The sequence below is a fragment of the Scheffersomyces spartinae genome, assembly GCF_019049425.1.
Source record: "Scheffersomyces spartinae strain ARV_011 chromosome Unknown scaffold_7, whole genome shotgun sequence".
Lineage (NCBI taxonomy): Eukaryota > Fungi > Ascomycota > Pichiomycetes > Serinales > Debaryomycetaceae > Lizanozyma > Lizanozyma spartinae.
The window spans coordinates 527,161-554,287 of NW_025065054.1; the positions used below are offsets into that span (position 1 = coordinate 527,161).

General features: G+C 40.1%; 12 protein-coding genes across 12 annotated transcripts; 5 read left to right on the forward strand and 7 right to left on the reverse strand.

The window, feature by feature from the left end:
* Nucleotides 1-171: 171 nt before the first annotated feature.
* Nucleotides 172-2,544, forward strand: MET6 (5-methyltetrahydropteroyltriglutamate-homocysteine S-methyltransferase; the record flags this gene model as incomplete). The annotated part of the gene is made up of 1 exon (XM_043195411.1): nt 172-2,544. One exon carries the CDS (start codon nt 172-174, stop codon nt 2,542-2,544), a length of 2,373 nt encoding a protein of 790 aa, XP_043050077.1.
* Nucleotides 2,545-3,081: 537 nt separating this feature from the next.
* Nucleotides 3,082-9,336, forward strand: KQ657_004746 (uncharacterized protein; the record flags this gene model as incomplete). The annotated part of the gene is made up of 4 exons (XM_043195412.1): nt 3,082-4,239; nt 4,794-7,300; nt 7,567-7,573; nt 7,786-9,336. The coding sequence occupies 4 exons, from the start codon at nt 3,082-3,084 to the stop codon at nt 9,334-9,336; spliced, it is 5,223 nt and encodes a 1,740-aa protein (XP_043050078.1).
* Nucleotides 9,337-9,781: 445 nt separating this feature from the next.
* DOT6 (Dot6p) lies at nt 9,782-11,578 on the forward strand (the record flags this gene model as incomplete). The annotated part of the gene is made up of 1 exon (XM_043195413.1): nt 9,782-11,578. The coding sequence occupies one exon, from the start codon at nt 9,782-9,784 to the stop codon at nt 11,576-11,578; it is 1,797 nt and encodes a 598-aa protein (XP_043050079.1).
* Nucleotides 11,579-11,705: 127 nt separating this feature from the next.
* On the reverse strand, nt 11,706-12,287 carry PTH2 (aminoacyl-tRNA hydrolase; the record flags this gene model as incomplete). The annotated part of the gene is made up of 1 exon (XM_043195414.1): nt 11,706-12,287. The coding sequence occupies one exon, from the start codon at nt 12,285-12,287 to the stop codon at nt 11,706-11,708; it is 582 nt and encodes a 193-aa protein (XP_043050080.1).
* A 199-nt stretch (nt 12,288-12,486) lies between these two features.
* On the reverse strand, nt 12,487-13,098 carry KQ657_004749 (uncharacterized protein; the record flags this gene model as incomplete). Its single annotated transcript, XM_043195415.1, has 1 exon — nt 12,487-13,098. One exon carries the CDS (start codon nt 13,096-13,098, stop codon nt 12,487-12,489), a length of 612 nt encoding a protein of 203 aa, XP_043050081.1.
* Nucleotides 13,099-13,385: 287 nt separating this feature from the next.
* Nucleotides 13,386-14,387, forward strand: KQ657_004750 (3'-5'-exodeoxyribonuclease; the record flags this gene model as incomplete). Its single annotated transcript, XM_043195416.1, has 1 exon — nt 13,386-14,387. The coding sequence occupies one exon, from the start codon at nt 13,386-13,388 to the stop codon at nt 14,385-14,387; it is 1,002 nt and encodes a 333-aa protein (XP_043050082.1).
* A 20-nt stretch (nt 14,388-14,407) lies between these two features.
* SAS3 (Sas3p) lies at nt 14,408-16,435 on the reverse strand (the record flags this gene model as incomplete). Its single annotated transcript, XM_043195417.1, has 1 exon — nt 14,408-16,435. The coding sequence occupies one exon, from the start codon at nt 16,433-16,435 to the stop codon at nt 14,408-14,410; it is 2,028 nt and encodes a 675-aa protein (XP_043050083.1).
* A 504-nt stretch (nt 16,436-16,939) lies between these two features.
* Nucleotides 16,940-18,466, reverse strand: PTC2 (type 2C protein phosphatase; the record flags this gene model as incomplete). Its single annotated transcript, XM_043195418.1, has 1 exon — nt 16,940-18,466. One exon carries the CDS (start codon nt 18,464-18,466, stop codon nt 16,940-16,942), a length of 1,527 nt encoding a protein of 508 aa, XP_043050084.1.
* Nucleotides 18,467-18,912: 446 nt separating this feature from the next.
* PIN4 (Pin4p) lies at nt 18,913-21,522 on the reverse strand (the record flags this gene model as incomplete). Its single annotated transcript, XM_043195419.1, has 1 exon — nt 18,913-21,522. The coding sequence occupies one exon, from the start codon at nt 21,520-21,522 to the stop codon at nt 18,913-18,915; it is 2,610 nt and encodes an 869-aa protein (XP_043050085.1).
* Nucleotides 21,523-22,457: 935 nt separating this feature from the next.
* On the forward strand, nt 22,458-22,798 carry SBH1 (Arf family guanine nucleotide exchange factor; the record flags this gene model as incomplete). Its single annotated transcript, XM_043195420.1, has 2 exons — nt 22,458-22,464; nt 22,536-22,798. The coding sequence occupies 2 exons, from the start codon at nt 22,458-22,460 to the stop codon at nt 22,796-22,798; spliced, it is 270 nt and encodes an 89-aa protein (XP_043050086.1).
* A 68-nt stretch (nt 22,799-22,866) lies between these two features.
* PRS (putative proline--tRNA ligase) lies at nt 22,867-24,576 on the reverse strand (the record flags this gene model as incomplete). The annotated part of the gene is made up of 1 exon (XM_043195421.1): nt 22,867-24,576. One exon carries the CDS (start codon nt 24,574-24,576, stop codon nt 22,867-22,869), a length of 1,710 nt encoding a protein of 569 aa, XP_043050087.1.
* Nucleotides 24,577-24,804: 228 nt separating this feature from the next.
* CSP37 (Csp37p) lies at nt 24,805-25,770 on the reverse strand (the record flags this gene model as incomplete). Its single annotated transcript, XM_043195422.1, has 1 exon — nt 24,805-25,770. One exon carries the CDS (start codon nt 25,768-25,770, stop codon nt 24,805-24,807), a length of 966 nt encoding a protein of 321 aa, XP_043050088.1.
* Between the last annotated feature and the right edge of the window lie 1,357 nt (nt 25,771-27,127).

Below are 27,127 nucleotides of genomic sequence, written 5' to 3' on the forward strand. Positions count from 1 at the left end.
TGAGAAGATCGTCAAACGTAACGATCTTATCTATGAAGTAGTCGTATCCAAATCAGTCGTGCACACACCGATAAAAGTTCAATATCTGAAAATTTTTTAGTATCGCGGGGTTACCCGGCACCTTTAAAGAGCAAAAAGGTATAAATTGACCTTTAAATCCCGCCCAATTGTATGGAGGTAATAGAAAATCTTATCAAGTTTGAAATTGTCAAAAGTAATTATCAAGCAACAATGGTTCAATCAGCTGTTTTGGGTTTCCCCCGTATTGGAGGACAAAGAGAATTGAAGAAGGTCACCGAATCTTACTGGAAGGGAGGTGTCTCTACTGAAGACCTTTTAACTAAGGGTAAGGAATTGAGAGCTCACAACTGGAAGTTACAAAAGGAAGCTGGTGTTGATGTTATTGCATCCAACGATTTCTCCTTTTACGATCAAGTTTTGGATCTCTCTCTTTTGTTCAACGCCATCCCAGAAAGATACACCAAGTTTGATTTGGCTCCTATTGACATTTTGTTTGCCATGGGTAGAGGTTTGCAAAGAAAGGCCACTGAAACCACTGCTGCTGTTGACGTGACTGCTTTGGAAATGGTTAAGTGGTTTGACTCTAACTACCATTATGTCAGACCTACTTTCTCCCACGCCACTGAGTTCAAGTTGAATACAGCTGCTGGTGTCAAGCCAGTCGATGAATACTTGGAAGCCAAGGCTTTAGGTATTGAAACCAGACCTGTCATTGTTGGTCCCGTCTCTTATTTGTTTTTGGGTAAGGCTGACAAGGACTCCTTGGACTTGGAACCAATCTCTCTCTTGGATAAGGTTTTGCCTGTTTACAAGGAATTGTTGTCTAAATTGAAGGCTGCTGGTGCAACTCAAGTTCAAATTGATGAACCTATCTTGGTTTTGGACTTGCCTCAAGAAGTTCAAGACAAGTTTGCAGTTGCTTACAAGGAATTGGCTTCTGCTGACGTTCCTGAATTGATCTTCACCACTTATTTCGGTGATGTCAGACCAAACTTGGCTGCCTTGAAGGACTTGCCAGTTTCTGGTTTCCATTTCGACTTTGTCAGAGGTGCTGAACAATTTGACGAAGTTGTCGATGCCTTGATTGTCGGTACCAACAAGACCTTGTCTGTTGGTATTGTTGACGGTAGAAACATTTGGAAGAATGACTTCTCCAAGTCCACTGCTTTGATTTCTAAGGCCATTGAAAAGGTTGGTGCTGATAAGGTTGTTGTTGCTACCTCTTCTTCTTTGTTACACACTCCTGTTGATTTGGAAAACGAAAAGAAGTTGGATGCCACCATCAAGGACTGGTTCTCCTTTGCTACCCAAAAGGTTGATGAGGTTGTTACTTTAGCCAAGAATGCTTCTGGTGAAGATGTTTCTCAAAAGTTTGCTGCCAACGCTGCTTCCATTAAATCCAGAAAGGAATCTTCAATCACAACCAACCCTAAGGTTCAAGAAAGAATGGCTACCATCAACGAAGCTCTTTCCACCAGAAAGTCTCCATTCCCAGAAAGATTGGCTGTTCAACAAACCAAGTACAACTTGCCATTGTTCCCAACCACCACCATTGGTTCTTTCCCTCAAACCAAGGATATCAGAATCAACAGAAACAAGTTTGCCAAGGGTGAATTGTCCGCTGAAGATTATGATGCTTTCATCAGATCTGAAATCGACTTGGTTGTTAAATTCCAAGAAGAAGTTGGTTTGGATGTCTTGGTCCATGGTGAGCCAGAAAGAAACGATATGGTTCAATACTTTGGTGAACAATTGGATGGTTACGCCTTCACCACCAACGGTTGGGTTCAATCTTATGGTTCTCGTTATGTTCGTCCTCCAGTGATTGTCGGTGATGTTTCTCGTCCAAAGGCTATGACTGTTAAGGAATCTGTCTATGCTCAATCCATTACTTCTAAGCCAATGAAGGGTATGTTAACTGGTCCCGTCACTTGTTTGAGATGGTCATTCCCTCGTGATGACGTTTCCCAAAAGGTTCAATCCTTGCAATTGGGTTTGGCCTTGAGAGATGAAGTCCAAGACTTGGAAGCTGCTGGTATCACTGTCATTCAAGTTGACGAACCTGCCATCAGAGAAGGTTTACCATTGAGAGCTGGTAAGGAAAGATCCGATTACTTGAACTGGGCTGCTCAATCCTTTAGAGTTGCTACTTCAGGTGTTGAAAACTCCACTCAAATCCACTCTCATTTCTGTTACTCTGATTTGGATCCTAACCATATCAAGGCCTTGGATGCTGATGTTGTCTCTATTGAATTCTCCAAGAAGGACGATGCCAACTACATTCAAGAATTCTCCAACTACCCTAACCACATTGGTTTGGGATTGTTTGATATCCACTCCCCAAGAATTCCTTCCAAGGAAGAGTTTATTTCTCGTATCGAAGAAATCTTGAAGGTTTACCCTGCTGAAAAGTTCTGGGTCAATCCTGATTGTGGTTTGAAGACCAGAGGTTGGGAAGAAGTTAGAGCTTCTTTGACCAACATGGTTGAAGCTGCCAAGTACTTCCGTGAGAAGTCTGCTTAAAGTGACCAACTGTTTGTTTCTCCACTAGACAATTAGTTTCTGGCACTTTATACTACTTTATTATTGTTTTACACTAATTAATTTTTATTCAATGCCCCATTTTGCTGTGCTGGGGGAACTGTTGTTTTTAAAGGGGAAGTTTTTGTTTGCATGATGATTCAATTCTACTATTGTTGTTGTGTTGATGCTGTTTGATTACATTTATTCAACATTAATGTAATTTATTAATAATTATTCAATTATTAATTATACTAGGGCTTTATTGCTGTGGTTTATGATTTTTTTTATTTGTTACGTATTTAACGTGTTTATAGGGGTTTAAAATTGGGATTTCAACATCGGTTATTAATACTGTTAGTGTAAACTGTAAAGTACAAACTATAATGAATATAGAAAAGGGCTCTATGTAGGGGTGTGCTAGTGTTCGGGTCTATTGGTGTTGGGGTCTCTCGATTTTTCTTAGAAAAAATGCAATGTTGAAATTGTTAGTGGCAAGTCGACCTATCACTACTTAGCACGAACCAATTGAGTATAAATATGAGTGAAAGGTCCATCAAAGAGTTCATGCGCGTGACCCACGAGTCCAAGTACATTGCGGAGCAGTATCTTAGCCGGAACGGTGACGATGTTGAAGGAGCCCTTGAGGATTACTTTTCGCAAAAGGGAGCCTTCAAAGAGCCCAATGCTCCAAAGCAAAAAGCCAATAGAAAAGCCGGGTTGCATCTGCTTCTGGACTACAGAGGAGAAGAGAACGACGACGAAGACGACCAGACCAATTTCTTCACGGGTGGAGAGAAGTCTGGGTTACAAGTGGAGAACCCCAACAAGGATAAGGACGAAGGAGGAGACGGAAAGAAATCGGGTAACTTGATTGAGCAGATCTTCCAGCGAGCAGAGCAACAGATGAGTCAGCCTGACGACCGACCATCAGCTCAAAGTCATATCAATGATGAAGATGACGGAGTGCCTCAACGGACGTTCACTGGTCGAGGCCATCGTTTAGGAGACGAGGAGTCCGCATCACAAGGGGGTGAAGCTGATGAAGCTGAAGACGCAGATTCTGGTGTTGGGGCGTCAAAAAGACCTCTTAAGGTGTCCAGAAAGATTACTTTCTGGAAACAAGGGTTCACTGTTGAAGATGGTCCATTACATAGATACGACGATCCTCAAAATGCACATGTTCTTGAGGACTTGATTCAAGGAAGGGTTCCTGTGTCTTTGTTGGACGTGGAATATGGACAGGACGTTGATGTTTCTGTTTTCCGGAAGACCAATGAGGACTATGTTCCTCCCAAGAGAGCTGCTACTGGGTTTCAAGGTGAAGGTCTTAGATTAGGTTCCCCAGTGCCTGGGGAAATATCACGTGACACTGCGGAAACATCAAGTGATGTTCCCTCTGCTCCCACTGGTAATACTGCCCCCACTGCTTCTAGTGGTGATAACCCAACTGATGTTACTAAACCTGCAGGGAAGTCTGAAGACGTTGCACCTATTCAAATTCGGTTTGCCAATGGGAAAAGAGTATCACATAAATTTAGAGTTGATGATGCCACTTCAGACGTCTATACGTTTGTAAGAAACCACGAGTACTCTGAGCCTCGACCATTCATATTGTCGTTGGCATTCCCTGTAAAGGCCATTGAAGACTCTGGTGAAGTTACGGTGACTGAAGCAAAGTTAAAGAATGCTGTAGTTGTTCAGAGATGGAGTTAGATAGAGTCGTATATTATGCTTGCTATAGTATAATATAGTATATCATAGTACAACAGTGCACTGCAGTGTATTACAGTATAGTATACTGCAGTGTATGTTTATGGCTCTATCTGGACTGAGATATACTCTGTACTGAGATATACCGCGATACTGTATATATCTACAACTAAATACATCCCCATGAATGTGATACATCACTTTTCTTTACCATGGAAGGCATTCTAAACAGACTCAATAGAACAAGACGACTATGGAGGATTCATCGATCATTTTCAACTTCCTCATCTGTCAATATTACAGGCCGTTTTTGGCGTTCAAACGTGATAGATCATAAACCAACACCAAAGGAAAATGTAACTGCAAAAGTCCAGTCACTTATAAAGAACAGACATGTCTGCATAGACCCAATGGCAGTATATAATAGGGTAGCAGCATCACAGCCATCATCGTCGTCGCTGTCATTATTGTTTTCAACGTATGGCTATGAGGCGTTTGACTCCGTAAAGGAGATTATCCATCTAAGTAACAACGCTCAGTTAACTGCGGGTTCATATGTCGAGTTCTATGATCCTCTTACGTATAAGCTGAATATTGGAATGGTTGTAGCGGGTGCCGGTACGAGGTTTGGAGTTGACCTGTCTCAAGCCACAGTTCTAACTGTTGATGGCGATGTGGTCGGTGTTGACGGGTCAATGGTGTCGTTCCATCTTTACAAGCTTTGGAACGATGAAGAGATCAATGTAAAAGATCATCAAGAGGTACAAGGGATTTTGAATTCGTTTATAGTTGAAAGTATGGATATGGCAAACGAGCTGACCTTGGCTTTAGATACCATGTTCTACCAGTTAAGTCTGTCACATTCCATCAAGGGGATACAACTACATCAACTCTATGACGACTTGATGAAGTTGAATAAGGAAGAACCATATGAGTATTATCATCAGCAAGCACGGTTACTCTTATGTATCCATATGAATCTATGTCGATCTACCAATTGGTTGGTCCGGTTCCACACCAAACACTCGAATCTCACCCTCAACCAAAGCTCCAACTTACTTGCCTCCAACTCTACATACTATGTAAATAGTACCAGGAACGTTGATTCCATCACCAGGTTTGTCAGCGAGTTTCCCAAACGGAAAACGGACTTCAACAACCATCTTGGGTACATGCTTACCACGGGGTCAAAGGGGAAGAACTACGAGACCATCATGAACTACTATAACATTTGGGAGGGTAAACCATTTCGACATTTGATTGAAACGTTGAAGTTTGCTGTTGTTTATCCACATCCACAAGTCATCATCAGACTAAACAAGTTGAATATATTCAAATCTTTTGGGGGAGCATCACCAACGAATGTATATCACGTGTTGAGTCAATTGAGGATTTATGATAATAAAGCCAACCAACTAACTGATCCGTTTATTTCTGCTAATATGTTGGGAGAAGTCAAGTTATCGAATTTGGCAGCTTCAAATTTATCCGAGTTGAATCAACGTCCTGAAATTGGGGGCAATCTTATGGAAGATAAAGTGTCTATTCTTAGAGACAAGTTCCCTCATTTAAGAGATCAAGTTCCTACCAATGATAACAGAATTTATGCTGTTCCCTTAGCAGAGTCCTCGTCATCATCATCTACTTCATACATCTGTTTATGTTTGTCTACGGAGGCGACCGGTCTAGACTTCTACATTCCAGATATTGCTTCCAAAGTATCACCTTCTACTATAAGCTTTGAAAATATAGTTTCTGGAAGGTCTTTAGGGAGTACCATTAGGAATTTACCCAATAATCAAGAGGCTTGGATGATAGAACCACAAGTTGCAACCAAATTGGGGTTCGAAGGCTCAAATGAGACGTTTAGAGTTTCATTCAGATCTTCCAGCAAATTTGAACCACTTTTCAAGGATTTGGCCAAGAAAGTATCCGTTTCACTAAAGACGATTTCTTCTTCCAAAATTCGAGTGTTGTCTTTGGAAATGCTTCAAGCTCTCTTAGAAAAGGGGAAAGCCTCTGCTAAAAGAGTGGGAGTTTTCAAACAGTACCCTGACCTTGAAGAGGAAGACGAAGTACAACTCAAACGGATTTATGAGGTTCTACATAATCATTTTGTTCACCGAGTTAAGAACGGGGCATCACCCATTCTGACAATGGACTACGATCCAAGTGGATGTGATGGTTCCAGAATAACCATCCAAGGTCGTATTAACCACAAGCAATTGGTTGATACAGAGATCAGCGAGACCTTAAGTCCTCCCAAGTCTTTAAAATCCGAAGCGATGATCTTTGTAGATGAAGTGGATAAGATGTTGGGACACATGCTTTCAGAATACTGTATGGAGCATGAGATTCCTGTCATTCGTCAAACACAAGACCTTTATTTAACTGACAACAGTTCCAGTTCCAGTGATGATCAAGCCATTGTTTCTCATGATAATAAGTACTTCCCTTCGTTTGAAGCAGATTCTTATTATCATACATTAATGGTTAAGAATCCTCAATGGTCATTATCCGTTTCTGCATATTTAATAGGTCGACACTTTCTTCTGAAACCTGCAACCACTAACACTACTACTACCACTATTGCTGAACCTCATTTGTCACTAGGAATGAAACATGGATATGTGAATATATCTGAACCGTTGAATGAGTTTTCCAGCTGGGTAAATCAACTCCAACTCGTCCAGCATCTTCAGAAAGAGTACACTGAATCATGGACCGATGCCAGTCGATTCAATTATCTTATTAAGCTTGGCTATGGGACCCCCATCGACTTAACCCAAGCACGTGACTCAGTAATAAACACTCATCTGGTCAGTCAATATGTTTCCAGTTGGCTCAAGAGGTACTGGTCCCTCAAGAGACTCGAACAGGATATGCTAACCAAGAAGCAGGCCAAGCTGTATCACTGTGTGGTCACTAGAATTGGGTCTCCTGTTGATAAGATCGGGTCTAGACCTAGATTGTGTATGGCCTTCTGTAAGCAGTTGGACTTGGAGATCGAATTACTTACTACTGAAGAACCAAAGATAGGTGCACAGTTAGTTGGAAAAGAAGTCGTGTATCTTAATGTAGTTGAAGGTGATTGTATTATCATGTAAATAGAGTACCCGTATAGAATAGAATATAACTAATGCAAGCGTATATCAGTTGTAATATGCAGGCCTAGAAACGTGCCTTGCCTCTTTACGACACAGCACTGATGGAGCAGTAGCAGATTACTGTAGTTGTAGACGACATAGCAGATTAGAGGAGTAAGTAGTAGTACTAGTAGTAGCAGTAACAACAGGTCTCCTACTGTAATAGGACAGTCGTAAGTATATCTCATACGCTCCTGCGTATTGACACTGACTCACCGCTTCCATGCAGATCTGAAAAATTTGAACCACTTAAAAGATAAACCAATTCACTCAACTTACCATAGAGTTATCATCATCAACAATTACCTATGAGTGTATGTATATCTCATGAAAGTCAGTCGGACGGACGGGGGGACAGATAGAAGTAGATACTAACCCCCTTTAGGCAACACAGCCCGATCTTCCGCTGTTGGAAGCATACATCAAGAGTGATAGACAAAAGTGTACTGGAAGTGAGAATCCACCAAATTATTATCCAGTGTTTAAATATGCTACTTCTGATATCACAGTAAACCAAGCATATTTAAAGTTAGCTCAATTGAATGACCCTAAAAGAGGTCCTTCATATCTTTTAGAATCTGCTTTAAATGGTGATACAGTAGACCGGTTTTCCTTTATCGGGATCAACCCTCGTCACGTGATCCGGACCGGAGATGACCCAAAGTTATATGCTCCACAATATTGCAACATCGATCCTATAACGGTATTGGAGAATGAAATGAAGCAATTCAAGCAAGCAGATCTCCCGGGGTTACCTCCTTTAAGTGGAGGTGCTGTGGGGTACATCTCGTATGATTGTATCAAATACTTTGAACCCAAAACTAAAAGACCTCTTGAAGATACCTTACAATTACCAGAAGCAGTGATTCTTTTCAGTGATACCATCATTGCCTTTGACCATGTTTATCAAAGATTCCAAATCTTACACAATATAAGAATTGAAGACGATACAGACGACATTGCCCAAGAGTATTCCAAAGCTAACGACATAATATCAAATATTGTTAGCATCTTAACGGATAACTCCATTGATTTAGAATCCATTGAACCATTCCAGCCTCCAATTAAACAAAACTTGACCTTTACCTCAAATATCGGCCAGCAAGGTTACGAGAGTCACGTGACCACATTGAAAGACCATATTCTAAAAGGGGATATCTTTCAAGCAGTTCCATCCCAAAGAGTTGCTAGACCAACAAGTTTACATCCTTACAACATATTCCGTCATTTAAGAACCGTCAACCCTTCTCCCTATATGTTTTATTTTGATTTACTTGACTTCCAAATCATTGGAGCTTCCCCAGAATTATTGGTGAAATCAGACAAAGATGGACGTGTTGTCACTCATCCAATTGCTGGAACCATGCCTAGAGGGAAAACCAATGAAGAGGATGACAAGAATGCCGACATTTTACGTGCAAGTTTGAAAGATCGAGCTGAACATATTATGTTGGTAGATTTGGCTAGGAATGATGTTAATAGAGTTTGCCAACCTAAAACCAATAAAGTTGACCGTTTATTACACATTGAACGGTTCTCTCACGTGATGCACTTGGTTTCTGAAGTTAGTGGGATCTTAAGGGATGATAAAACTCGATTCGATGCCTTTAGATCGATTTTCCCCGCTGGAACTGTTAGTGGAGCTCCAAAAGTTAGAGCAATGCAATTGATTGGTGAATTGGAAAAGGAAAAACGTGGAGTATATGCTGGAGCAGTTGGAAATTGGGCATATGATGGTAAAACAATGGACACTTGTATTGCCTTAAGAACAATGGTTTATAAGGATAATGTTGTATATTTGCAAGCTGGTGGTGGAATTGTGTTCGACAGTGATGAGTATGATGAATATATGGAGACCATGAACAAAATGCGTGCAAACAACAATACCGTTGTTCAAGCTGAGGAAATTTGGGCTGCTAAAGTTGGCACCGAATAAAACTGGCACAGTATCATAAATAGATCAAATATTAATTAATTAATACTAGAATCTTTTCACCCTCGGTTTTCAAACAGCGACACGTGACAATAATTTCGCCCAAGTCGTGCATTTACCGATAGCCCTCTTTATGTCTCGTCCAACCGACAAGAAATCCGATGATCATCAAGGTTTGGGATAGGTACACCACCAAACACCATAACATCACAACAGCATCACCAGTTCTTGGTGCAAAGACCTATAATCTTATTATAGTAGGTGTAGTTGTGGTTTTGAAACGGAACAACTTAAGAAATCAAGTGGTTGTGAACTTCCCCATTTAAGTCATCGACTCTCATCAAAAGCCTGACTGGCATTATTCTTATTCTGACTCCGACTCGACTCTCTGACTCCGTTGGAAGAATAATTAGCAGCATAACATAGCGCAGCAGACGGAGTTCCTGACATGAGTGGAGCTGGCCTGATGGCCTTTGAAGATAATAATCATACAGTAGATACTTCATTGGACAATGATGCCAATAAGAATAAGAATAGAACTCCAACATCATGGGAAGCGGAAGATGATATTTTGTTGATGCATTTAAAAGATAACCAAAAATTGGGTTGGAAAGATATTGCTAGTCATTTCAACAATAGAACTCCCAATGCATGTCAATTCAGATGGAGAAGATTGAAATCTGGGAATTTGAAGAATCCTCCTAAATCAGCAGCAGCATTAGGTACTTCCACAAATAACTTGGGTAAGTTGGTAGAACAAGCCAAACTCAAGAAGGTAAAGGATGATAGTGAAGAACCAAAGGATAAGAGCCACAATAATATCAATGGCCACAACAACGATAATGAAGATGACGAGGATAATGATAATAATATCCGTAACGATAACCATAATAACCACAATAATAATCATGATTCATCCACATCATCAAAAAACCGTGGATCAAATTATACTGCCCCGTCTTCATCTTTTAATAATGGAATAGGGGGATTCTCATATACTCCATTATCAAATGCTACATTCACAGGATATGATAACACTATTGGCAATGCTTTAGCTGGATTAAATGCCTTGTCAAACACTCCATCATCTATCAATAGTCCCATGCCCAATTATAGTATCAGTTCTCCTGGGTTGGTCACAGGTAATGATGATGGCACCACAATAGCCGACCAAGATGTTAGTTTAGATCCTCTGAATCAAAATGCTAGTAATGCTGTTGCTGGTGCTAACACCGGAGGAGGTTATTATGCAGATATTTCCATTGATCCTACCATGAACTTGCCTCATAATCAACCTCATCCTCATCCTCCCAACTCCTTAACTCCCCGAAATTCTACATCCCATGGTAACTCCGCCTCAAATACTTTACCTCATTCATATCGGAACAATTCTATCATCCAGATTGTTACCAGTGATCGGAATTCGATCTTTGATCCCCGAACTTCGGTGTCTTCCCTTCCTTCTAAACTGATGAACATTCCTCACCATCAACTGAGTGGGTCATTGGCCCATCTTCCATTATTTGGAGGTACTTCAATCAGTGGACCATCAAGAAATCCAAGTATTAGTGGTCCTCCAGGCATTACTCAACAGCCAGTGGCCAGTTTACGGAATGGTAGTGTTGGCAGTATTACTAGTAGTAGTGGACCAGGATATTATTCTCGTTCTGGATCAGTGGTTGTTCCTCATAATTCAGATAAGCCAGAAGATATGAAGGCTGAGACGGAGAATGAACTGAAACCATCATCAAAAGAGAATAATGAGTACAATAACATCAATAATAATAGAGATAAAGATTTTGGTAAAGAGAAGGAACCCAAAAAGGCTCTGACACCAGTGATCAAAATCCCATGGTCTGTTGAAGAAGATGAATTATTGATCAATAGAAGAAACCGAGAGTTACTGTTTGCCGAATTATCAATCTTATTACCTCAAAGAACCGAGGGGGAGATTTGGGCTCGAATAGATTATTTGGAGAAGTTGAAGAATGGCCATAGAGCTTCAACTTCACGAGAGCATCGTAAAAGAAGACAATCGTCTCTTGGTTTAGAAGTGGATGATTTCTATGATGTTGTGGATGACGTTATCTCTGGGATTGTTAGTGATGATGATCATGACGATGATGATGATGTATTGGTTGAGGTGGAAGGGTTTGGATCAAATAGAAGAAGACGCAAAAGAAGAGCAAGTTCTGCTGTTAATCCACTAGCTATGCCAGATCAGCTTCGTAGAAGAATAAGATAGTGTGTAAAGTATCTTCTTATAGTGTACAATATTATGTAATATATGTCTTGTCACGTGCCCCAGTTCACTAAAGTTAATTTATTGTTACTGTTACATACAATTGAAGTCGTTTAGTACTTTAGTTTTTTTAGTATAGTTTCAATGAATGAGTTATTTCATCTATGACAACTTTTGGAGCAGGTCCGATTCCTAATACAGTGGCACTTCCAGCAGCAATTTGGGTTCTACCGGCATCATGAACAATATAAGCATTGATACCTAATGACATGGCTTGTGCAAACAATGTATCCATTTCTTCCTGGTTAGGCACTTGTAAAGTGATTTTAGCTTGACCATTGCCGTATTCCCAACGTTTAATCATTTCTGGATTATAAGCATTACTTGATGGATCTGTCATTTTTCTATACAATGCCAATGTAGCATGGGAACATTGAGCAGCAGCTTTCCCTTTAGTCATTTTCAAATCCTGACGAACTATTAAAGTCATTCTTACCTCGCCAGGGATACTATTCAACGCCTTCGAATCGATTTCCACATCACTATCTGACTCGTCATATTGTGACTCGTCATGTCCATCATCATCTTCAACTTGTTCATGTTTGGTAGCGACCACGTTCCCTTGATCAACAATCAAATGGACACCATAGCCAGCCATAAAGGAGGCTATACCAACTCCTAGAAGTTCCCAAAGACCGAACCGAGGACTCATGCTTGGAAAGAAGTAGTGGTGTAAAAGGTTTTTTTCGCACCAAATATAGATGGCTATATTATCAACTGAAGTATCACCCCAGTGGTACGAGTACCACGACAATGAGCGTAGATGATTAGTAGCAGTACCACAAGTTGATATTAGAAGTCTAAAGGTATGAGTACCGAATGTAGTGGTACTGTTATTAGTAGCACTATGTTTATGCTAACTTCTTTAACTTACCAGTCTTCTTCTTCTTCTTCTTGTCAACTTTCCCTATAAATGATCTCCAATTAGCCACTCTATGGTCTCTATCATCTTCCCATTGTCTTTCCGATTGCCTTTTATTTTGTTGGATCTTTCTGTGTCTTGTTTGTTCAGCCAATCGTGAGGCTTCCTGATGCTGTCTGGCGAGTTTATCTGTTTCTTGTTGATGGACTAACTCCTCCAAAACCAGGGCTATCCGACTTCTGATATCACTAAGACCCTCATGGTTGTTGTTCACCACATCCTTATAGATATCTATTAGTCTTGTACGTTCTTCTTCGTTGTTGTCAGAGGTTATCACCAGTTCTGCCTTCTTAAGTCGAGCAAACGCTTCTGGTGCCTCAACATGCTTGTTTCTATCAGGATGCAATCGAAGCGATGTCTTTCTAAACGACTTTTTAACTTCAGTGACTAGCGATTCAAGGTCATTGGAAACAACCCGTTCAGGCTCAATGTCTAGTATGGTGAAATAGTCCCATTGGCACGACGAAAGCACTCGCTTAACTATCTTGCTGTCTTGTTCAGCTCTATCCAATTGAGAGTCTAATATGCTCTCCTCGTCCATAGTATTAGGTTCACCTTCTGTATAATGAGCTCCGTTACCCTACCTTTGACGTCGCACTCACTAAACTTTATCCACTAAAAAATTCACTGGTCTAACACTTCATCACCACCGTCAGTTCTTATATGAAGTCAGTCTACAGAATGCTGCGACCATGGAAACCTCGGTACTTCGATATCGGCGTCAACTTCTCCGATTCAATGTTCACAGGAAACTATCATGGTTCCCAAAAACATAGTGCCGATTTAGATATAGTCATAGCCAGAGCTAAAGCCTTCAATGTCAATAGAATGCTCATCACCGCTAGTAGCATCAAGGAAAGCAAAGAACATTTTGATCTCGTCAAAGCACATCCAGAAATCTTCTACTCAACAGCTGGCGTCCATCCTTGTACAGTAGCCAAGGAGTTTTATGCCCCTGTCCCCTTATATGACACTAAATTGGCCACCCTAAAAGATATCATCGAAGAAGGGGCTACTAAAGGCTACATAAAGGCTATTGGGGAAATCGGCTTGGATTATGATCGATTGCATTACACTCCGAAGGAACAGCAGCTAGAAGCTTTCGAACGTCAATTGCAATTGGCTGCTCTGTTGAAACATTTACACTTACCTCTCTTTTTACATATGAGAGCTGCATGCGATGACTTTATAAGAATCTTAAAGCCGTTCATCGATCGCGGAGATATCGTCGGAGGTGTCATCCATTCGTTCACAGGGTCCCTTGAGGAATTGACCAAATTGCTTCCCTTGGGCCTTTTCTTTAGTGTCAATGGTTGTTCTTTAAAGACACAGGAAAACTTGGAAACGGTTAAACATATACCCATCAATAGACTAATGATAGAAACTGATGCTCCATGGTGTGAGATAAGAAAGAGCCATGCGGGCTACCACTATATCCTGCGCTACCCAAATATATATTACCCTGAAACGGCAATCAACACCATGGAACATAATACCACCGAAACAGATACTGACCCAGCAAAAGTATTAACTTCTAACAAAGTAATTGCTTATACCAAAGGAAAATTAGATGATAATTTACCCTTCTATTCAGTGAAGAAGGAAAAATTCAATGACGTTGTGGCTCTGGGATCTCGTTACGAAGAAGATACTGGTACCAGCTTGGACCATTGGAAATACCCATTGGTTAAATCCAGAAATGAACCAGTTAATGTAGGACATGTGGCTCAAGTTGTATGTGGAATCCATGGTTTTACAACTGAAGAAGAAATAAAATCTTTTATAGATACCGTGTACGACAACTCGTGCCAAGCATTCAATGTGCAATAATAAATTAATGAATGATCTGTCTATTCCGGACTCTTTGACCGGAGCTTTCTGGTGAAGTTGTGAAAATTATTATACTGTACGTCCCTAATATCATTATCAATGTCAATACCTTCGTCTTCAACTTCTTGATCTTCAATATCTTCAATGTAATCTTCTTCATCTTCAACATCTTCAATGTAATCTTCTTCAATTTCGTCTTCTTCGAAATCTTCATCGATATCTTCTCCTTCTAGTTCCATTGCACTTGCATTGTCATCATCTTCATCGTCGTCGTCGTCGTCTTGAATAAGAGGAACAGCTCGTTTGACCTCATTGGGCTGCTTTACAGGGGTTTTATCCACTTTCCCTTCACTATTACCTGGAAAACAAGTAATATAATCCTCATTGAGATCTCCGGTATCCCCCATTTTGGTATGAACATCACATATAACTTCAATTTCCCGGTAAGCTTCTTCTTCTATTTTATAAGGATTATTTATATCATCCTTAAGGAAACTGGTGATCAGGGCTATAGTGTTCTGGGGGTGTTGAGTAGTAGTGGCTGAATGCACATGAACAGCTGGTGCAGAATTGATCCCTCCAGAAGGACCAAATAACATTGGCTTCCACATAAGTTTCAGAGGATCTAAAGTAGCATAATTCTTTCTTTTCCAATTGTCTATAACTTTCTTGATCCGATTTTGATTTATGCAAATGGCATACTTCCCAGTACTTGGTGATTTCACCAACGCCCTATTTTGTTCTAGACCCACAATGACGTCTGAGGGAGTCATTCCTGTTAATTTCGATAGTATTTCAACTGAAATTACCAAAGATTTGTATTTGTCTTTATTGAGTTTATGAAATTCCACCAAATCAAAAAGTTTCATAGCCACAGTTAACTTCCAATAACTTCGATAACTTAAAAGTCCCAAGTCACTTAAAGGTTTCTCTGGCGTACCACATTTGAATTCAGTTCGAGAAAGTAAGTAACTGAAATCAATTAATAGATGACCATAACCCTTTCTTTGGTATATGGGAAGAGTTAGAATGCATGAAACATTATACTCAGAAGCATTTAGTTTCTCTTTGGAAAAATACCCCACGAAATGGTACTTCAAAGGATCATCTTTATCAATCTCCGTCAAAATATAAAATATGAACGGTTCCACATCATAATATAAGGTTTTGGAGTTTAAGAATAGTTTGGCTAGGAGACACAAGTTTTGACAGTAAGTGATGTTCTTACGTCCATCGACCTCCCATATAGCGATGCCGTTTACTCTATCACGATATATTTCCACTCCTGGTGGATGGTTATCTATGCATTTCTTCAATTGGTGTCTCTCAAATGAAATAGGTGAACTTATATACTTGAGACAATGTTCGCATATGTACAACTTCTCTGATCTTGTGTACTCTTCCGGATACGGAGCTGTATACCAAGTTTCGATCTCATAATTTCGAAACTGAATCGTGGCAAGTTTAGACTCGGGGTAAAACGTTGAAGGACCAGGTGTTGGTGTTGAAGCTTTACGGATTTCTTCAGTAGTAGAATCAAATGATTGATCTAAAATCCCATTGCTACTAGTAGGAACACTTTTATGTTGTAGATTAGACCATTTTAACTTCTCTCCCTGTTTGTGAAGATCATCGAAAAGAATCCTATCGTCTTGTGTTGGTTCCGTTTCATTAACTATGCAATCAGGGTACCCCAATATACCTCGGTACGGGAGATCACTCACATGTGCAGCCACAAACCTAGTAGGGTCATAAGATAACCTTACGACCATCGATCGAGGACTCGATCTGGGTCTAGGTATACTAGTATTGGATCTAGCTGTAGAGCTGGAGTTAGCAGAAGTAGTACTGGATCTATTATTATCGTCATCTTGAACGCGTACACGTGTAGCCTTGATAAGTTTTTTAAGAGAATAGTCCTGATTGTTCTGATATCGTTTCCGTGGCGTTCGTTTATCAAGATCAATATTCTCTGGTGATGTCAACTTCTCGTATTGCTTGTTGTTTGTTATCTGAAGCTGTTGGAGAAGCCGGTCTCTAATGCCCATTGCCAAAACGTTTCGTGTGTGCACTACTGTGTTTGGCTCGCTTCATGTGTTTCAGGCCACCCAATTGAGCTGATCACTGAGATTCTTATTGATAACTACCTCCACAGAAGTTATGTCATGTAGTTTTAATACCTAGTAATGGAGGGTGCTGTGGGAGTGCATTGTTGATAATTTTGATCTCAAACGTTGGAACTGCATATAGATTAATGGCGCTACCGTATATATACTAATGGCCTTGCTTGGAATCGAACTTGGTATAGTACAAAAGTATAACAGTATAGTAATTTTATATCTTATCATAAATTATACTGCACTGCAATATAACGTAACGTGAACTATCGTAGCATGGAAATAATAATAATAGCAGTAGTAGTAATAAAAAATAATAATAACAGTAGTGAACACTAATACACAACTAGAGAAACATCAAATCATAGTAAACAAATATATAACACAGTTAGTGTTAGGAAAGAAGGAGAAGCAAAGGATAGTTTGTGATGTTCTTTAACCTTCCAATTCTTCAATTTGATTCTTTTTATGAACCTTGGTTTGTTGTTGATTTTGTTGTTCATTGTCGTCATTATCGTCTCCATCATCATCTTTTTTCTCTTCTTCTTCATCTTCTTCATCTTCTTCTTCTTCTGCTTCTCCTCTGTCTTCTTCATCTTCGTCTTCTTCCTTAACACTGCTCATCCCACAAAGTGCTAAAATAGATTGGGGAGCATTCTTATCTAAGTAGATCACCCCATTCTCACTAGTTATTCCAGAAGCTAAAAAGTCTATCATGCTCATACCTCCACCAGAACCACTTCTCTTCTCACTACCTTCTTCATCCCCTTCATCATCTTCACCACCAGCACGATAACCTCTAATCCCCCCATAAGAACCAGGACCATCACCCATATCTCCATCATCGAACTCGTCTCCAGCAGTACCGATGGAATAGTTACGACCAAACATTTGCTTGTATAATTCATCATAGGGTAATGAAATAGGACCATAAGTAGTTGATTGTGGGTTTTTGATTCTGGATTCAATTCTTTCAATGATCTTATCATACCATTGATCCAAGGTTTCATTCTTAGTATAATCCAATAAGGCAACGATGGTTATAGACATATTGTCACATCCAATACCTGGACCATCTGAAGTTGGTGCACAACATAAATCCATAAGTTCTTCACAAATAAGTTCCAATGGTTTACGGTTATAAATCCCGTATCTAATACATTCAACACAAGTTTGAGATGTCAAACAATCCCAAATTCCATCACAAGCCAATACTACAAACTCATCACTTTCAAAGTCCAAATTATGTTGTATCACATCAGGATAGCATGTCACCACTTGTTCTTCTGGAGGTAAATCTTTGCTACGTTTGAACTCAAAATCTCCAATACCTCTGGATAATGCCAAGTTCCCATTGACTCTACCCATTTCAACATACCCTCCGGCACGAGAAATCCTGGTTTTTTCTCCTTCATTCAGAGGTTTATGGTCGTAAGATAAAGGCTTAGCATACCCATTTATAGACATGATAGTTCTAGAATCTCCAGCATTACCACAAAAGATTTGGGTAGGAGTAATTATCGCCGAAGTGGCCGCACAACCGGAATCGTCCGGTTCCGTCTTAGCTCTATCCCAAATGAATTTGTCACAATTCAAAAACCCATTTTTCAAAGCATTGGAGAAGTCACCTTGGGAATATGCTTTAGTGTATTTGACCAAGTTATGTAAATAGATTCCGGTTAATTCCGCGGTTTTGGCACCTCCATGACCATCATACACCCCAAAAAAGGCTATATGATCGTCGCTTTTCAAGCTTCCTTTACCTTTACCTTCGCCATCATCATCAATGGCATCTCTGGCTTCTGAGTCTTCAGCAAGACCATTCAAGTCCAAGATCATGGCATGAGCATCCTCCATATTCGTCCGCCAGCCTTGCATGCACGAGAACCCGTACGCAAGATAACCATCGCCATTCTTCTGGGAGTCCTTCTGGACAATGGGCAGGGATAAGATCTGACCCATAAGAATACAATCGATTAGTAACTACTACTAGAAATATTCTTCGCCACCCTGTGTGTCAACTCTATAAGATGTCGATGTGTCACCACCGTCTAATTGTCGGATAAAAAGAACAAGAAATTGCCTATCAATTCGATAGGTAGAACTTGTAAAGCTTAGCTGATAAAGAACACACTGTTGGTGGTTGATATAAAAAAATCAACAAAATTTTTGATGAGAAAAAGAAACGGAACACCTGCACACCAATACACCTCAACACCCTCACAGTGCAGAATAACCGTTGTTTCTTCTACCGCCTATTGCCAGTCTGCAACCTCTAAGACTACTTCTTTTAACAGTCATATTCATTAAACTATGCACATTAACATAATCTATATACTTGCATAAAAACGTCGTGAAATATCAATAATAGTCATAAAACATACATCAATCATTAATAAAAACTCATTTCATTTAGGTCCCCATATTCCACTGTTGGAAACATCGTACGAAGATCCTCCAAGGTTTAAGGACCCAAGCTTGTTGATGAACGTGCCATTCTTATCTTGTCCACTCCCAAGTGAATACTCCGATAAATGTGTGGCTGAAGCAGAATGCTGTAACGAGCTGAAACTCATGTTCCCATGCTGACCAAAGGGATGGAACCGAGAGTTCAACTCAGAGCCCCCGTTATTCAAGCTTGTGCTAGTTGCAACATTCGTATGCGTGGCCAAGGGGGTACCTGGCTGAGATCCAATATTGTTAGTGTTATTGTTATTATTGTTCTTGTTGTTGCTGCTGCTACTGGATCCTCCTCCATTGCTAGAGAAATATGATACAGAATGTGGGGTGGGAGAATCCATCAGCGAATGATGCTGGCTCAGGAATCCAGTGTTATTATTATTGGAATTGTTGGAATTGGTGTACGTAGAACGAACATCAACAAAGGATCGGTTGGTACTCCGCAACAACGCTGCAGCACTTGAGTTGGCAATTGTAGGGGCAAGTATGCCACTTTGGCCTGATGATTGGGAATTCAAATGCATATGACCAATTTGAGGTGAATGAACCAGAGATGATTGGCCAGAGTAAATTCCCTGAGATTGCTGCTGTTGTTGTTGCTGCTGTTGATGCAGATGCTGTTGTTGCTGTTGAGATTGTTGAGATTGCTGTTGTTGTTGTTGTTGTTGTTGTTGTTGTTGTTGTTGTTGTTGTTGTTGTTGTTGTTGTTGTTGTTGTTGATGTTGTTGATAAACCCTTGCTTGGGGACCATGACTTTGGAAAGAAAGACCTGCCAATTGAGCATGTTGGCTCTGAGGTGTTAAATGTTGTTGCAGAGATTGTTGTTGTTGAGTCAGAGTTTGGTACTGGGGAAATTGCAGTTGAATTGGAGTATTGTTACCCTGTTGCCTCAATCTAGGTAAAGGTAAAGCAGATTGGGAATGAGATCTTAGTAAATCCAGATGAGATAACCCTGGAGGTCCAGAAGATCCACCACCACCACCCCCACCACTCAGTTGGTTGTTTGTTCCTACTCCTGAAAGAGATGGTACCATGAATTGATTCAAATTCATCATTGATGAAGAATGCTGTGGGAGGGAAACAGGAGCATGGGGTTGGATCAATTGGCTAATTAATGATTGAACAACATAACCGGGCTTTCTTCTAACAATAATAGATCCGTTATCGTAGAGCTCCAACAAGTTCAAATAAGAACATAACATCGACAACACTTTACGATGAGTTAAAGTCAAAGTTGAGGACGATAACGCCAACTCGTAAACTGATTTGGATAAATCGTCACGATATAAGACCAATTGAGTGTACAAGTCTAAAGTTTCAGGATCATTAAAGTTTAAATCAATAGGTGGAGACATCAAACTATTGTTACTAACAGGTAATGAAAACCATAATCTTTCAGTAGCAGGTTGATTTGATGATGAAGCACCATTAACACTCATATTCTTAGTAGCTGCCGTTGTCGAAGCTGCAGACATCAATGATGCCAAAGATGCGTTGGAAACTGAACGATGTTGTTCCTCTAATTGACCTCTTTTCTCTCTCTTTTCTCTTTCAATACGTTCACGTTCCTGTAACGGAAGCATTTTCTTGTACTCAACACGTAATTTACGTCCACCAATCTCACGACCATTTAATTGGTTCACTACCAAGGATGTTTCATCTGTAGAAGTAAAGTTAGCAAAAGCTAATCCTCTAAATACTCCATTATCAAAATGATAATTGAAAGCATATGGTAAGGGCAAGTTCAACTTTGTCATGACTTCTAATAATTGTTCCTTCTTTATAGCAAAAGGAATATTTTTGATCACAATTGCCGTGGGAATTAATTCGTCATCATCTAAGGATGAGTTCCCTTCAGTTGGACCAGATGATCCCATTTGAGCATCTTTATCGTTCTGATCATCCGTAATGGGCATGGAAGTGAGGACTGAACTTGCATTGACCATATTGACACTCTGAGGTCTTGAAGATATCAGAGATGGAGAACTAATGGGTACAACCGAATGAACTTGAGTCACCACGTTGGAACCCAAGCTATCATCATTATCAGCCACCAGTAATCTATGATTTGAAGTCAGGTCAATTGTTACTTCAGGGTCTGAAGAGCCTGAGACACCAGCTGCTTCACGGTCACCCAAAATCACTGCAGACACAGAACCAAGAGATTGCAGTGTTGGGAGTTGTTGTTGTTGTTGTTCAACCCATGGACCCACATCAACATTTGAAGGGGGGATCCAGTTGTTTCTGGCTCCAGATACATTGGTGCCTACACCACCTGATGTCACTGGAACAGTATTAGTAGCCAAAGACGATGCAGAAGCCAACCTTTGGTTGGTTAATTGAGGGGTGGTACTACCAGTGTTGCTAGTAGTAGCGGAGATAGAGGATCCGACAACTCCACCTTGACCATCAGAAGGTGCATTTACTCCTCCTGTTCCGTTATATGTTGAGCTTGAGTAACCAGATGTCGACGATAAAGAAGAGATGGACGTTCTTCTCTGCAAGTCCAATTGGTTTGGAGTAGTCGATAAATTTCGCAAGTCCATGGTAGTAGTCATCAAAGGAGGGAATAGGGTCAACAGATTAGATGAGCAGACAAAGTCAGTCTAGCTGTATTATGACAAAGAAATACACTAAAGTGATACCAATCAAATCAAATGCTGAGCCAGGACTATAAATATTATTACTATTATAGTGGTCGATACTGATTGGCTTTTGGCAATCAACACGCAGTTAATTTGGATGGACGGATATAAAGATCTGTTAACTAAGCAGTTACACCCACAAAACAACTGTTATAGTTATTTTCTTTTCTTGAGCTATGAATCCCTTCGGAGTTAAGGGTGTGTTGTCGTTGTCGATAATGTAAACTCAAGATTAGGAAATCAGTGCCTCTAACTTTTTTTGAGTCCCCAAATTTTTTCCGGCAGAATCCTTGTTCCGAGGGTAATTTAGACACGTGATTATTGCTACCTTAATCCGGAATTGAGGCAGGGGTGGAGGTGAGGTTAGGATGTTAGCAGGAAAGAATAGGGAAGAGGAGGATAGTAACTGTTGAATTTTAACAAACATATATGTTCATATATGAGTTCCTAGATGAGTTTATATGTTTGTTGATCTGCTGAATGAATCTTGATTGTAGAGTGTCAGACATGGACTTTTGTGTAACATAGTTGTAATCCAACATAATAAATTTACCTTTGTTACACTGATGATGCATTAAAATAGTTATACAATAATATACAACGGCTTGTAGTGATGTACTATTGGTATACAATGCCTTACAGGTATCAATGTTATACAATAATACACAGTGACAACCCATACCAAAATGACATCCGAAAGTAGTCAATCATGCGCTACCGTTAATATATTACACAAAATTTATTTCAAACAGCACACCTGTTGGTGAAAAAAAACTATAGTGATTATCAAGTTGTTAACTTCTTATCATGAACTAACCACAACATTAGAATAATATATCAAGAAAAAAATGGTATGTATCACGCGTCTGACCAACAGTATCACTTAAATAAGCATGTTACTAACATTCCACAGTCTTCTTCTTCAGTTCAAGCACCCGGTGGGTTAAGAAGCGCAGCTAAGAGAAAGAACACTGCTGACAAGAAGGCTCAACAAGCCAATGCTACTCCTGCTTCCACCAGAGCTGCTGGAGCTGGTGGTTCTTCTTCTACAATGTTGAAGTTATTCACTGATGAAGCTCAAGGATTGAGAGTTGATCCTTTGGTGGTATTGATTTTGGCTGTTGGGTTTATTTTCTCTGTAATCATCTTGCACGTGTTGGCCAAGTTGACTGGTAAGTTCATTAGTTAAGTAAGAAAGAATGAGTTAAACTATGTACAATATAATAATAATATAAGAAGGTATTTTTAAGAGTTACTTTACATGTCTTCCAATAATGCTTCAATTACTTGAATCGCACCCTCCAAAGCTACGGTATGTTTGTGCACATTACCATCACCATCTTGTTCTACTTCCCAATGAAAAGTATGCTGATGTTCGTATAAGTGTTTCCAGTGTTCCATGCTTGTGGTGTACCTTGTTTCAATTTCAACGTATTGGGGGAAACGCTTACCTAAGATAATCACCAAGGGTATGCCTACCAAATTAGAATGGTGAACTTTACTTCCCAAACGGTACTTGGAACGATCATCTAGTCTGTAGTCGATACCATTACTCTCTAATTGTTTGCACAATTGTACCACATCATGGTTCTCACTGTAATGGTCGCCTCCAACGTTCTTTCTAATGTCAATTAATGTGGCATCCCATGGAGCTGTGACCCGGGGCCATCTCAAGCCTTTACCATCACGATGTATCTCTCCAAGTGCGGCAACGATTCTCAGTAGCCCAATGCCATAACATCCCATCTGAACACTCTTGGAGTCGATAGTAAGCCCGAGGGAAGAAGAGTACTTATCGCCCAAATAAAACGTATGGCCAATCTCAATGGCCTTGGCAGGCTGCAACGTCCCTTCATCACATACAGCACAAATCTCACCTTCTTCTGCACTAACTAATGGCACATCGAATAAGGTACTGATCAAAGACCGACTAATGAACGGCACGGGGAAATCAGGTAACGGCGAACGATGATTCAACCTGGCATCCATCAATCGCACAATCCGTTTATCAATTAACTGGTCTTTGTCACTGAATATGGCAAGAATCTCTTCTTGGGATAACCGATTAGACAAGTCGATATCTGGAACCTCCAAGGCAACAAAAGACTCTTGTAATTGTCTCTGAAGAGAATAATAAACACAAACCAAAGTCTTATCATCCTTGGTTATAAAATACTTGACTCCTACTTCAGTTGTTTTTGCTGATTCTTCTGTAACTTCAGCATAACTTAATGTCTTCTCTACATTGGAAACATTGCCACAATTGGTACACGTGAATACTGTGTCCCCCCCTGTGGGATGCAAATAGTGCCATTCGTGACTAAGAGACCCTCCAATGTCTCCGGTATCAGCATCAGCAACCACATAGGGAGTCTTTAAGGCTTTGAAGATCCGATGGTACGCTTCCGTAACTGTTTTGTAGCTCTTCATTGCCAGAGGTTCATCGATATCAAACGAGTATCCATCCTTCATAACAAACTCTTTGCCTCTAAGCAACCCTCCTCTTGGTCGTAATTCATCTCGAAACTTGTCATTGATTTGATACACCAAAACAGGATACTCCTTGGGACTGGCAAAAGCAAACAGCTTGATCAACTGGGTCATATCTTCTTCGGCAGTAGCAAGCAATACATAGTCGTCTTTAGTCCCTCCAGCGCCCCGAACCTTATAGAGTTCAGGGTTGTTGTATCTACCAGTGGTACGCCATGACTCCAGCAGAGATAGGAGTCCCAATTGAACCTTGTCAAAGTTCGCACGGGTCATGCTCTCATCTATAACTCCCTTGAGCTTGTCTAAGACACCAAGTCCCATTGGCAAGTAGTTGAAAAGTCCAGACCGTGGTTGATGGATGAAGTTTAGTTTAACCAATAAGTCTGTCGTTGGAATAGACGAAACCAGGTCAAGCTGCTTGATACCATGACAGTATAGCTTTGGTACCCTCTTCAAGTGGAACTGTCGTCTAAACATAATGGACAGTAGCAAAAGTATAAAGAGTGGAAGGTTACTAGTTGGTGTGAAAAGTTGAAAATCTGGGGGACCATAACACCAAAATAGCCCTACCTGTCTACTATATGCGCACCACTACACCACTATTCACTAGTGTAGTAGTCCACTACTTCCTTTACATTCTTTGTAGAATAGATGCGTAATACTTATGATGATACTTAATGACAATTATACAATATTGTTCTGCGTCTACTTAAGCTTATCAAGCTTGTCATTGGCTTCCTTGATAACGTTATCACCAAACAGTCTAAGACTAGCATAGGCCAGGTTCAACTTTTGCTTAGCTGCTTCGACATCTCTGGCCTTAGCAGCGTCACCTTTGGCCATCACATCATCCAAATCCTTCTTGGATCTGTAGTAGTCATCAATGGCCTTCTGCTTCTGAGCTTCAGCTGCTGCACTGGCTTTGTCCAATTTTTGGTTGACATTCTTCTTAGCATCTTCATACAGGTCGCTGACAGCCAGTTTAGCTTCGTAGTACTTTGCGTTTGCTTCCTTGGCCACCTTGTCCCCTGTACGTTTAGCATCGTCGCCCAAGTCCTTGAGTCTGGCATTCAATTGTTCACCCTTCAATTCTGCTTCGCTCTTGGACTCGCCAAAGAGTTGGGCAACCTTGTTAGAAGCATAATGGAGTCCACTCTTGTCATACAAGTACAGAGACCATGATTGACCTTGAGGCTCGTCAATGATGACATACTCTTCTTGCATGACATAATCTTTACCTGTAGCAATTTTATTGACCCAGTCAATGTATCCAATCATTGCTTGTCTCATATAGGACTTGTCTTCATCAGGTTCAGCCAAACGTTTAGCTTCAGCGTCAACCTTATTCAAATAATCGTCTGTGTCTTTGTACACTTTGGACTGCTTGAATCTGTCAGTGACCGACTGAGCCTTGTCAACCACTTCGTCCTTCAAGGCGCTTGTTTTGGCCGACACTTGGGAGCCAAAAGTCTCGATTCTGGGCTTAACATCTTTATTGTACTTTGAGGAAATGTCCAGGGAGAATCTTTGTTGTTCCTGGTGAAGTCTGTGGGGGATTTCCACTTCCTTTTGACGAACCCAATCAGGGAAAATTGGTTGGACATTCTGATCATAATAGATAGCAGAACCAAGGATTACAGCCCCAGTAAGAAAGTATCTTCCAGTACTCATAATGTTAATGATGCTTATGATGTAAAAATTAACTTTACTTAATTAAAGTTATACCTCGAAAGAGCATCATGCAATTCTGTAAATTTTAAGGAGACAATTTAGTATTTATACTCCCGAAACTTTAAACTGGGGTTCTGTCCGAATACTCCCATTACAGGTACATGCTTGCTCTAGACCGATTGTCAAATCCGAAAGGTAGGAATAACACATTACACAGGAAAGAAGGCAATCAGACAAGCATGACAGCAATTGACAGACAGGAAACTATGGAATCCCGACTGTAAGTACACTAAAAGCATCCCCACAGTCAGCCCTGAAAGAATATTTTGGATTTTCTAAAGCTGTGGTTGTTACATAGCATTGGAGAGTGCATATTCACCTGAAATAATCGATGCCACGTTCCCTAAAGAAGCAAGTGACCACTAGTTTGATGCCCTAAACAGCAATCGTAAAAGTCGGGTGGGTTTCCTTTGCTGTTACGTCATCTTATGCAGTTAAAATGTAATATATACTGTGGGATGGAACGGGATGGTATGCACTTCAGAATACAGTTATGACTGTGATAAGATGTCAATTGGCATTTGAGTGAGTGCTTATATTAGTTTGACAACTGTGTTGGTTTCAGTGGATATGGTCACGTGATGTTTTATGGTTAACTAGTATTGGTCACGTGATTTACACTAACTAGTAGAATCAAAGTATTTGATGTATTGATGGTATATTTATGTTGTATTGTACTGTTCTAGAGCCAATTGACTAACTATATACATAAATTCATATACAAATGTATGTATATAGTTAAATGATTAGGTCACGTGATAACTGATAACGCTGATCTCTGATTACATAATCGATCATTCATTTTAATGTGACACAAACACCGGGTACGATTTGATGATGAAAAACGTCAAAATCAAACGGGTAGTAAGGACCCTACTGGATATCGTTGATCATAATACTATTTATTCAATCTTTTACGTTCCGTTAACCCGTGGCAGATTTCTGTTGAATGATCTGTACTTCTCGGGCAAAAGGACATTAATAACAAACAAGGCCAATACCATTTATCAACAGCAGCAAGGCTTATACCATCTACACTACTATAACTATTATTACCGCAGAACATACAACAGAACTAATTGTGAGTGAGATTAGGGGGTTATTTTTCAAAGATATCAACATATATAAAAGAAAGAAAAACTCTCTATTCCTCAAATGACCCATGATATTCAATTTAGTTTTGCTCCAACGTCAAAAGAATCGCTTTATGACCTTTTCAAGATCACCTCAAGTGATCATCTTCATGCAAGCTTTGCAGTAAATCGTCTACACTACCGTTCGTGGAGATTATGGTCCT